The sequence below is a fragment of the Puma concolor genome, chromosome B3, assembly GCF_028749965.1.
Source record: "Puma concolor isolate L17-30 chromosome B3, mPumCon1.1.hap2, whole genome shotgun sequence".
NCBI lineage: Eukaryota > Metazoa > Chordata > Mammalia > Carnivora > Felidae > Puma > Puma concolor.
The window spans coordinates 27,654,510-27,667,108 of record NC_141672.1 but is presented as its reverse complement, the minus strand read 5'-3'; the positions used below and the strand labels follow the sequence as shown (position 1 = coordinate 27,667,108).

Below are 12,599 nucleotides of genomic sequence, written 5' to 3'. Positions count from 1 at the left end.
GACAGTCCCCTAAGCAATAAATCCTCTTAATTTCTTCTGTTTTGTTATTTGAGGTAAAAACTGATCTTATCACTAAGGAACGTTGGTGTCTAAGGTCCTGCCACAAAATTTGCATCTAGGAAGATGAATTTATTTTTGTTTGGGATCTACAGAAAGTCTTGCTTACATTTTGTGGCTAAGTATAAGTTGATCACAGATAACACACTAGGCACTATTCAAAGTCCAGACAATGGTCCTATTACAAGATTACGTCTCTGTAGAAACACAGACTTGACTATTTTTTTGCATAGGAATTTGGTTGTTACTAAAAAAAATAAAAATGAGTAGTAGTTACGAGTTTTCTTACTTTCATTCATGGGGTAGATATTTATTAAGCGCCTGTTATGCACAAGGCATTCTACTAGGCACTGTGCATGAAACAAAAATTAATCAGATGTCATTCAGCCATCTGCAGTGTGCAATGTCCAGAAGGAGAGAAAAGTACACATATCAGTGGCTGTAACACAAGGTAGAATGAGCTAAATGTGATAAGACACACACAAATAAATTGTTACAAGCATTCAGAAGAGGAAAAGATTATTCCTGCCAGAGAAAATTGAGTAAATATGATCTGGGGAACCTAAACATATGTTTTCATTTTAAGCGTTTGCTTTCACAGCTAGTGAGCATCATCGTAAGACTAGAAAAGTATGTTGAAAAATGCCCAACCAGCTGCCATTCACAGACCCTACAGAGGCAGACCTGCATGCCATCTCATCCTTCGGATCCTCAGCAAACGGAGGTGGGAGGCTGGGAAGGAATGGAGCATTTGCCGAAGGTCTACAATGCACCTGGTATTTGGTCTACTTCAGGAATCCTTGATTGAATGCCTGGGTGATATTGACATATGGGGGGGTCTTCATTTAACCCCCAATAATCCAGCAAAGTAATTGTAATTGCCTGTGAGGAAGCTGAAGGTCAGAGAAGTTCACTAACTTGAAAAGGTCACCGTTGATAAGTGCCAGAGCCTACATTTGAGCCCAGGCACGTTTGGCTGCAAAGCCATGCTGTTCTTCACTTACCTGAGTCTCTGCCTTTCACTGATGACCAACTCTGGATTTGTAGGCATAATAAGTGTTGAACAGTGAACTCCTTCAGCCCCGTCTAATGCTGAGTCCTGTACCCACCTGGTTAAAACTAGGACGCCATTTGGATACTTTGACTAGTACCCAGAGTTAACTTTGTTACCTGCTTAAGTCTTAGGAGAACTTGACTTTTTTTTTTTTTTTTTACCCTTGAATGATTAATTGTTGTAATAAATAACTACATATGGATGGTACAAAATTCAAAAGGTTATAAATGGTATGTAGTGAACAATTAGTTTCCCTCTTTCCTGGACCCCTAGCTAACCGGTTCTTCTCCATGGAGGTTCCTAGTTTTTTGTGTACCCTTTCAGAATTGTTCTGTGCACATATCAACCTTCTGTGTATGTGTGTGTGTTTCTGTGTGTTTTGTGTGTCTGTGTGTAGGGTTGTGTGTATTCTTTTTCCTTTTTTACACAAATAGGAGCTTACTACACTCCCACCGTTCGGATCTTGCTCTTTTCATTCATTTTTTGTTTGTATTTAGAAGTCCCAGCAAGACTTTTTAACAAAAGAAAAAAACCTCAGTGATCTTGAAAATATGGTTAAGTTGTCACCACAGCAACATGTATTGAATGGATGTTTTCTTTCTGATGGCAGTTCCTTTACAACACGAAAAATCGCGCTCAATAAGGAATATTTTCATTTCCAAGAGCCCTTTGCTAACAGTGGCTTTTCTTTCTCAGCTCCTCATCCAGTGAATTTGTTTATGGATGGCTGCTACAGAGCTCTTCAGCCCTGCTTGGATTTCTAGTCTCCTCCCCATTCTGAAAGGGACAACTTTCACTCTTCAATCTAAGCTCGTGTGTAGGGATATAGTAGTGAAAATAAACTGACAGTAACCCTCTCCTGCCTCCTTCCTTCCTTTTAGTTGAGTCTCTCCCACAGATATTGAGACCCTCAGATATGGAAATGGTGTTTGAAAGGAATAGATTTGTTTTTGAGTCTGTCTTGCTGTACCCCATGGTTACTTGTCCTCGGAAGGCTTGCTGGAGCAGAATCAGGGCTCCTGGGCCCTCTTGGACCATCTGAAGACCTTCCCACATGTATACACCCCCCAATGCCTCCCTCCTGGCTTGGCCCGTGGGCTTGGGTCTTCCTTTGTTCCCCTTCTTCCGGTCAGAGTTGGAGGTGAGGGAAGAGCTCTTCGGGTTCCCCTTTGCATGGTTTGCAGAGATGAAGAACATCTCAGTCCGAATGGTCCATTTGAAAATGCTGTAACCCTCTACTTCTGAAATTGCTTTGTTCTTTGTTAAGCCTGTCAAACACATTTACTCTGCACAAGAGTCTCTGATCCCTCTCAGACCTGCCTAGCCCAGGACCTTTGGACATATTTCCCTGAAATGGGACATTCCAAGGCATGAGTGTAGAAGGATTGGTTAACATTTTGCTAAAGCTACCCAATTTATATTTTTTATATCTTAAAGCATGAAAGTCATAAAAGACAAAAATAATATTAATAAAGTCTATCTCTAAGGTGAATGCTTCCTAAGAGCATCTGATCTTACCCTTTTGGCCTGGCCAGAAGGAAATGACATTTCTCCATGTCTCTTTAAATGCAGTGTCTTCAGATGGAAATCAATTGCCAGAAATCTTTTTAATAAAAAAACCTTCTGTATTTTGCCAATTGTATATTTTCTCTTAATATTATTTCACATTTAAAGCTTTTGTAACGCATGCGTATTGAAAGCAGTGTTAATAGTATGGAATGATCAATAGCAAAATTTGTGGCCTCCCCCAAAGAAAACACCAATTGCTAATGAGGTAAATAAGTTATAAGAATTTTTTAAGCATCGACTTGAGAAAGTATACCTTTACATCCTAACTACAGACATATGTTGGTGTTTGTGACATTTAGATGGTGATTTTTAGGTCTTTATTGATTTGTAGGCTTACCCTCTAAGCAAATACACCTTTGTATTGATCTTATATTCATACAGTAACTAGCATTCAGGTAGTGATTTTACTTCGAAAGCATTTTAAAATGTAAAGTCTTATGTTAATCTTTAAGTCAATGAGGTGTTAAAGAATTCTGCAAAGAGTCCTCAAGGCCACACATGGTCTGGCTGTTCTGTTCCAGCCTCCTCTTTCCACCTCTCTGCTCAACGTGCCCTTGCCACACTGGCTTCTACCCACTCCTCATATGTGCACACCTTCTAGAAGAGTTCTGAGCTCTCTGAGTGGGCTGGAATTGAGTCAAGCTTCAAGCCACTTTTGTTCCTGTGCTTTATTTCCAGTACTTGACCCCCAGTAGGAGACATTCATCAAATATCTGTTGAACTTAACAGTGAAGGAAACGAAGACAGAGAGACCAGACGCTTTTCTAATTTCCACAGATGGATAATACATAGTACCCATATGCCCTGATTCCCAGCACAGTGTACTTTCAACAAGACCGTCTCAACTCTCTCCTTCCAGACCTCTCCGTTCTCTGAATCTGGACCTACACTGGCAGTATTAGAGAAATTTTTCCTAAAAAATTACTTCAACAATTTCCCTTTTCCTTTTGTCCCACTTCAGGATTACAACCCAGTTACTCATTTATAGCAAATGGCTTATGAAGGACATCTCCAACGACCTTTCTTTTTCTCTTCCTTGTAGGCCATCTTTGGCAGCCAGACACTACCTAACTCCAATTTGTGGACAATAAATAATGGTGCAGCTTGCAGAATTTCAAGTGCCACAGCTAGTGGCCAGAAGCCAGCCGTTCTACCGCAAAAAGTGGTGCCAGCTCCAAGTTCTTCCTCCTCGCTGGTCCCCAAGCCCCCAGCCAATCACAAACAAGTCCTCAGGAAGATGACATCCCAGAAGGCCTCCAAGTAAGTTTTCCTTAATCTCCTGTTCAGTTTCTTCTGAGTCGTATCCATTCTGTGCTAAGAGTACTCTTCGTTTATGAGGCCTTCAAAATCGTTGGTACTGTACAGAAGACAAGAACACCTGATGGGGACTGAAAGTTAACTCTGGTTCTCAGCCTGGGCTGAGAGTCACCTGGGGAACTAGTGGACCATGCTGAAGTTTGGGCTGTGTACCCTGTGGGAGGGGCAGGTGCTGCTCTTAGGTTCTCCGGGGATTGTGATGAGCGCTGATGGCGGGGTTCAAGGTCACTGCCAGTGACTAAGTCTTCCAGCCTCTGGCAGGAGCTACCATCAGACAGTGCACTGGGTAACAGTGCTGAACCGTGGGTTTGGAGAAAGGAAATGCAAACTTCTTCCTGATGTGTTTTTTTCCTGGTCTTTCTAAAGAGTCAGATTTTTTCAATTTCATCTAAAATTCTGTATGCCTTCCCCCTCTCTTCCCCGCCCCCCCCCCCCCCATTCACCTGTATTCCTTGTTCACTCTTAGGGATTTGAATGGGAAGACACTGGATTGGGATTTCATTGAGGGGGTTAGGAAGGGGCAATTTGTGGTTGAAGGCCAAGAGCACAGTGAGAAGGAAGCTGTATGGCTCTTCAGCCTGGAAAAAGTAGAAGTGAGCCCTCAAGGGTGTAGCTCTGGAGCCAGACTGCCTGTATTCACACCCTCACGCACTAACTGTTTACTAACTGAAGACCTTTGGTCGGTTGCAAGTTACTTAATCAGTTAGCCTCAGTCTCTTCATTTGTGAAGCGGAGATAATAAAGAGGATCTGCTTCACAGAATGTTGATAAATACTAGCAGAGTTAATACATGTAATACTTTGCATGTAGAACATCTAGAACAAGACGTAGCACACAGAGGAACTCAGTGAGCCTTAATTACCATCATAAACATTCTAGAATCATGCTCTCTTCCTTGGGTTCAGGAAGCCCTCAGGTAGGAGAATCAGTGAGCCGGATGTGCATGTTGAATTTGCCAGTATGCGCCTTGTTTGTGGATCCTCTGAGTATTGCCAGTATCCTGAGCTGGCCCGTGGTGGCCCATTGGGGCCGGCTTGTCTGCTGGTAGGGAGGGGGCCTTGTCAGCAGGCAGCAGGACCATTTGCCGCCCTGAACTCAGTGCTGGCAGGAGAACTCTTCAGCCTTTTGAGATGAAATTGCGGCTCTATGGACAAACTTTGCTGCATTTTTGTGGTTTCTTCTCTCTGACAGGCAGGAGTGTGGGAAAACCGGAAACAGCTCAGCACCAAAAATGCACAGAAGGGGGGAAAAAAGCAAGATTTCTTCAGAATTTAAGAAATATAATCCAAGTATCAAAAGGCATGCTGTAAGGCGTTGTTCCAGGAAATAGTTTCCAATTTGCCTTTAAAATTCTAGCACAAGTCTCTGAAGCTAAGTAAGTTAGTACTAATGGAGACCTTGACGTTCCTTCACTTACGTGTATAATGTAGTGTCGTGGGGAGCCCCACTGTCTTTAATAGTCTTCTGACTTTTAGGAAAAGGAATGGCATTGTTCTTATTTGACCTGACCCAATGAAAAGTTCCCTCTAAGAAGTATTCAGATAAAGGTTTTTTTTTTCTTTAACTAACCTTTTTATTTTATAATAATTTTAGATTTACAGAAAAATTGTAAAGACAGAACACATAAAGATAGAAACACCCCATTTTCCCCATTGTTAACATCATTTATTGCCATGGTGCATTTGAAGAAGGTACTATCCTGAGAAACTGTCATTGATACGTTATTAAGAACTAAACTCCATACTTTATTTGGATTGATGAAGTTATTATTATTTTTTTAACATTTATTCATTTTTGAGAGTCAGAGAGATACCTAGCGCGAGCAGTAGAGGAGCAGAGCGAGAGAGAAGGGGGCACAGAATCCGAAGCAGGCTCCAGGCTCTGAGCTGTCAGCACAGAGCCCGACGTGAGGCTCAACCCATGAACTGTGAGATCATGACCTGAGCCAAAGTCGGACACTTAACCGACTGAGCCACCCAGGTGCCCCTTGATGAAGTTATATTTATATTTAATCTGGAGAAACCTTTCACAGATCCTGGAGTATCAGTCGATATATTCTTATGTTCTAAAGTAATTCATGTTCCTAGCCAGCCTAGCAAGTTACTTAACATTTATGTGACCTCGTTTCCTATTTAAAATGGGAGTAGTAATAATACTTGCCTCATGGGGTTATCAAGAGGAACAAATGAATTAATGTCAAGCACAAATATCATGCCTGGTACATAATGTATGCTAAATAAGTGTTAGGTGTTATACTGTTATCATTTAGGTTAATACTGGGATGTCATTTCAGGAAATTTTCATATAACTTTTTACTTTCGTCTTGCAAGATATGTTGCTTCATTTGCTAGGAGCTCATTTTGGCCTTTATTCTGGCTCCGTTCAGATTAATCAGGAACCATCAGTTATGAGTGGTGATACTGAGTCACACTCGGGAATGCCATAGTTGCCCCAAGAGACACAACTAATGAGAAGTTGTAATGAGCTTTTGACTGCGCCAAGCCCTGTGTTTTGGGGTTGAACTTCAGACTTCTCCTAGCACAGAAGTTGGCATTGGACAAATATAGAAGCAATTTCCAAGAGCATCAAAGTTTCCACATCCTAGAGGGTTGAGTTTAGAGAACAATAGAACATAAAAGATGGAATGTCGTTTGGAGTTGGTGCAAAGGGAGTTGAGAATCAGAACAGTGGGGTCCTATTTCTTTATGATAATATTCAAGTCACTTTCCCTCTAAAGGTTTCAGTTTCCCATCTGTAAAACAAAACCACTGTCCCCACTGAATAATTAACCAAAATAACTGGTTTTCTGTCTATTCCATTGAAAGCTTTTTATGAGCACATTTCTTTTTTAATCTTGTTGCTTTACAGCCATTTCCTCATCCCCTCTTGGCCCACAAGTTCTTTGTTATAGTCCTCAAATTCATATATTTATATTTCCTTTAGCTACATCTCATTTGTCAATTCTGTGGAGAGGAAGACTTAGATTTTTTTTTTTACCCTTTCCATAGTGCCAATAGCCTTTCTTGATTTTCCTCTCTAGTGTTTGCAACACTTCATAATTTAGTACCCACTTCAGATCCTCCTTTTAAAACTATTTGTGGTATTTCTTCCAAACAGTCAGCTGAACTAAGAGGAATGACAGCCTAGGAACAACTACGTGCATAGGAACTGTGTCTTCCTTGTAAATGACCTTTTCCTCAGAGCCAGACTCATACTCTCCAGGAACATGGAGAAAGAAACCTAAGGAGGTTAAAATCTGCCAGGGTCATGGGCAAAACTCACAGACTAGAGATAACTTCGGAAGGGCAGAGTCAAAGCTGTTGTACCTGGGGCTTCTCTGAAGAAAAAAAACTACGAAAGAAACACCAGGCTTAACTAAAGTGCTTTTCTTTCAATAGCTGAGATTACCTTTCCTTGCCTAGGTTTTAGGATATTCTACAGCAGGGTGACCTCAGTGGCAATTGAAGGTAACTGCTTGTTCTGTGTCAGCACCCAGGACAGTGGTGTTTGTTAATGGCTACTGGGCATTAGGAAGGGAGGAGAGAGGCCAGGAGCCCAGCAGTGTGGACAGACCAGTACCAGTTCATGTGACCTGAGCATGTGTGATATTAGCAATATGATGAAAGATGCTCAGAGATTAACATCAGACACATATAAAAATAAGGGTCAGGTTTAAAAAATATGCTATATCTTTTTTTTTATTATTGAATATTTACTTTAAATATTTATTGTAGTCATTGGTTTTTTTTTGTTTCTGTTTTTGTTTTTTGTAATTTACTTCCAAGTTAGTTAACATATAGTGCAATAATGATTTCAGGAGTAAATCCAGCGATTCATCCCCTACATATAACACCTAGTGCACATCCCAGTAAGTGTCCTTCCTAATGCCCCTTGCCCATTTAGCCCATCCCCCCACCCACAACTCCTCCAGCGACCCTCAGTTTGTCCTCTGTACTTAAGAGTCTCTTATGTTTTTCTCCCTCCCTATTTTTATATGATTTTTGCTTCCCTTCCTTTATGCTCATCTGTTTTGTATCTTAAATTCCACATATGAATGAAGTCTTATGATATTTGTCTTTCTCTGACTAACTTATTTCACTTAGTGTAATACACTCTAGTTCCATCCATGTTGTTGCAAATGGCAAGATTTCATTCTTTTTGATTGCCGAGCAATATTCCATTGTATGTATGTATGTATGTATATATACATATGGATAAAGTATGTATGTATGTATGTATGTATGTATGTATGTATATACATATGTATATATACAATGGATAAAGAATATGTATACATATATATATATGTATACATATTCTTTATCCATTCGTCTGTCGATGGACATTGGACTCTTTCCATACTTTGGCTATCATTGATAGCATTGGTGTAAATATTGGGATGCATGTGCCCCTTCAAAACACCACACCTACATCCTTTGGATAAATACCTAGCAGTGCAATTGCTGGGTCATAGGGTAGTTCTATCTTCAATTTTGGGGGGAACCTCCATACTGTTTTCTAGACTGGCTGCTCCAGTTTGCATTCCCACCAGCAGTGCAAAAGGGTTCCTCTTTGTCCGCATCCTCGCCAACATCTGTTGTTGCCTGAGTTGTTAATTTTAGCCATTCTGACAGGTGTGAGATGGTATATCATTGTGGTTTTGATTTGTATTTCCCTGATGATGGGTGATGTTGAGCATGTTTTCATGTATCTGTTAGCCATCTGGATGTCTTCTTTAGAAAAGTGTCTATTCATGTCTTTTGCCCATTTCTTCACTGGATTATTTGCTGTATCTTTTTAACATATGAGTCATTAACATGAGGCAAAGTGATGAGCAGTTATAATGGTCCAAAAATAGGTTCTTGATGTGAGGATACAAGATGTCGTGTCTTCTATCAGCCTTTTAGCCTTTTTACTTATGCATAGTTTCAAGAAATATGATTGAATCTGTGGCGTTCCCATCCTTAAATACAGGATTTTCTAAATTATGCATTTCCAAAATATATAATGATAGGCTTTTAGTGCTGAAAGGTATAAGATTGCAGGCATAGTGCAAGGCTATGAGTGTAGCAAGGCACACAGCTAGTCAGTGGCAGAGCTAAAGCCGAATCTGTGTCACTTACTGTGCGCCAACCACAGACTCTTCCCAGTAGACCACCGATTTGAAAGACCCCCACCAACCCATTCACATCCATTCTGTACAGCAAATGACAGGTTAATCGTCCTAAAAAATTGCCTTTGGGAGAATGCAAAGTAAGCACTTAGGAGCTCACTCCCCTCCCTTTCCACACCAATTTTACCACTTAAGTGACCACTGAAATACTCAAAAGGAGGAAGAATTATTACCACTCTCATACTAAAGTGTGGAGAGAATTTGTGCTAAATGTAGCATGAAAAGGATTGAATTGAAGAACACTACTAAAGGCTTTTATATACTCTCTTCCTTATGAGAGTGAAGTCTAGGAAATGGGTGAGAGGCTTGGAACCCACTCATAACACCCTTCACTCTAAGGGGCAGGGCCTGGAAGTGGGAGAAGGGAGGGCTAGTCAAGGAGCCTGCCACTTAGACTCTTTCCTCCATAAGCCCTCAGCATGTGGACCTCAATAGTGGCATTAGGAGATCTTAGGGTTTGCTTTTGGCATGGATGATGACATCAGTCAAAGAACTGGGTCCTTGTAACCACACCTACCCAGAAGTTGCCACTGGTGTGTGTGTGGTCCAGTGGGGAGGAGAAGTACATGAGAGTCATGGAATGATGGGCCTTCCCTTGGTGATTCATACTTGGGTAATTTAAACTAGAATCTTACTTCTCATCCCTGCCACTGGGATATTAAAATGTTATTGAAATGGGACTCTAACTGCTGGATATTTCCCTCCTCTCACTTTTCTTTATTATCTGCATAGGAAAATCCCTTTTTAAAAGATTTGGGTAGGATCTTATGGATTTTGTAGAATCTGTATCAGTTCTTCCATGATCATGAGCCTTTAACGGCAAAGTTAGACTTTCCTCTCGGAGGGTGAGCAAATATTTAAAAATCTTGGGGCCTATAGCTTAAAAGAAAGCTCCATGGAGAAGATTTAGGGGAGCTGTCAACCCCTGAAATCCATTAAAGCAAGCAAGAAAACAACATTTTAGAAAATCCCTAATGTGTATTCTTGACAAAAGTTAAGCATAGAGTGCATTGATGTGTAGAGCTTCAAAAAGCTATCTCATGTAGACAGCAAGCAGTCTGTGGTCAGGGAGGATATGAGAAATACCTAAGTGAAAAATTGGGTTAACCACAGTGAATTGGGCACTGTAGAAAACTTAATTAGTAAAATAGAGGACAGATTTCAAAAATTCTTTCAAAATTCTGAGGAAAAGTGTACAAAGGTAAAAATATTGAGATAAAAGGTAGATTCTACCTAAAATAACAAATTCCAGAAAGAGAAGTAATAGTCATTATTATAGGCAAAATAGACCCAACATAAGGGCATGAGGGTTTTGAACAACATAATTGTGAGATTAAATTAATAGGTACACAGTTTTGTGCCCTGCAGAGCTCCCATGGAATATTCTTCAAAACTAGAACAGGGGTACCTAGGTGGCTCAGTTGGTTGGGTGTGTGGCTTCTGCTCACCTCATGATCTTGCGGTTCCTAAATTCGAGCCCCACATTGGGCTCTGTGCTGACAGCTCAGAGCCTGGAGCCTGCTTCGGATTCTGTCACCCCCTGCCCCCATCTGCCCTTCCCCGGCTCGCACTCTGTCTCTCCCTTTCAAAAATAAGTAAACATTAAACAATATATTTAAAAAACTGGAACATTTCAACTGAATCCTCAAAGAATAGAAGCATACAGACCTCATTCTCAGACTACTTTGCAATAAAATGAGATATTAGAATAAAAGTCTATACAAAATGCCCAAATAATTTTGGACTTTTTATTTTTTATTTTTTTAATGTTTATTTATTTTGAGAGAGAGAGAGAGAGAATGAGAGAGAGAGAATATGAATCCCAAGTAGGCTCCATGCTCAGCTCAGAGTCTGGTATGGTGCTCAAACACACAAACCTTGATGTCATGACCTGAGCCGAGATCAAGAGTTGGACGCTTAACTGACTGAGCCACCTAGGCATCCCTAAAGCTGAAATATTTTTTAAAATAATGAAAAGAAGCATATATATCAAAACTTAAAGTTGAAATGTAACCAAAGATGTACTCAAAGGTAAATTCGTAATCTTAGTTATTTTCATTGTTATAATGTAGGAAGATTGAAAAGAAATTAACGAAGACACAAATGGCAGATTGGCTTCAACTGATATACTAGCTTTGGCTGATTACCGAGAGTGTTTTGTTGACAAGAGTTATGAGCACTTCTCTGAGCCTGGCAAGAAAGAGTGCTCTGATAGATTAGTAATGTCTGCCGCAGGTAGGGAGGATGAGTGGTTAATGTGCACACCACATATTTGTCATACCTGAACTAAGCTTCCATCTTTTGAAGTTAGAAAAGGGTCAATAAAACAAAGCTAATAAAAAAAAAAAATCAAAGGAAATCAAGAAGAAAACCAATATAAAGTCAAAAGCAGCAAAAAAGTTATATTCAAAACCTTATTTAGTTTGGGGTATGGGGACAGAGAAGGATAAAATAAACATAGCTCTGCCAGACAAAGAAGAGAATTAAAAATAAGAAAAATGTTTTAAAAGTAGATATAGGGGAGACTGAAAATTATGAGAACGCTGCATAATTATGTGCTACTAAATTTTAAAACTGAATGAAAGGTAATATTTTCAAAAATATGAACTATCGAGATTGGTTCTTGACTAAAAAGAACACCCAAGTAGAACAGGGTAGCAATCTTAAACTATCCAAATTGGTTCTTAAAGAAATGGGGTACATGAGTAGGCCTAGGAAACAATTTTAAAATATCATCTCTAAAATAGTTCTTTGAACCTTTTTTCCAAAATCTTTGGAGGCTTCCAGGTGCCTACACGGTAAAGTTGAGAGTCCTTAGTCTGACAGGAAAGCCTTCTGCAAAATGTCCTCTATCCTGTCTGCAGCCTTTTCTATACAGTCTTACAGTGTGCTCCACACACATGCTTCCATATAGTGTTCCTACATGCCCATGTTATCCCCTCTTCCTCATGCCCTTTGCCCTCTTGAAGCTAAGTCCTGTGTTTTATTCAAGATCAGGTTTTAATTTATCACCTTGATGCAGCTTTGCCAAGAGCTTCAGCTAACTCTACCATCTACTTCCTTGTCTAATTTTCCTTTTTATATGTGTTCTTCTCATAAGCCTCTAGGGACAGATATCTTGTCTGTACCCTTTTATCACATATGTACTGAATGTCCATTATGCCGGGCATTGCTCTAAGTATTGGTAATAACACCAGTGGACAGGACAGACACAAGCCCGGTTTCCATGAAGTTTATCTTTAAGAGCGGAGAGAGAAATGTATTCCCTGGCCCCTGATCTAGCTTATATTCATGACAAGGTCACAGGAGATGGTGGTAGAGGAGACAGTGGTAAAGACAGAGATGTGCTAGAGACGGTGGTTGGGGTGGTGGTGGTGACGTGGTTTGCATATCAAGGTGTATGTGTCAGGGATGACCAAATAGCAATTA

The 12,599-nt window shown here is 40.2% G+C and overlaps 1 protein-coding gene across 18 annotated transcripts in view; it reads left to right on the top strand.

The window, feature by feature from the left end:
• Positions 1-12,599, top strand: part of TTLL5 (tubulin tyrosine ligase like 5) — a 289,561-nt gene that overhangs the window by 215,236 nt on the left and 61,726 nt on the right. For 10 of the 18 annotated variants that reach the window (XR_015252163.1, XR_015252162.1, XM_086709211.1 and 7 more), the window contains 2 exons: positions 659-781; positions 3,723-3,940. Coding sequence is in view for 16 of the 18 variants with exons in the window: in XM_086709211.1 (XP_086565337.1) it covers positions 659-781; positions 3,723-3,940 (341 nt within the window). In the remaining 2 variants the exon portion in view is untranslated. Of the gene's footprint in view, positions 1-658; positions 782-3,722; positions 3,941-12,599 lie in introns of those variants that run through there. The other 8 variants (XM_086709217.1, XM_086709219.1, XM_086709210.1 and 5 more) reach the window with 2 other exon arrangements.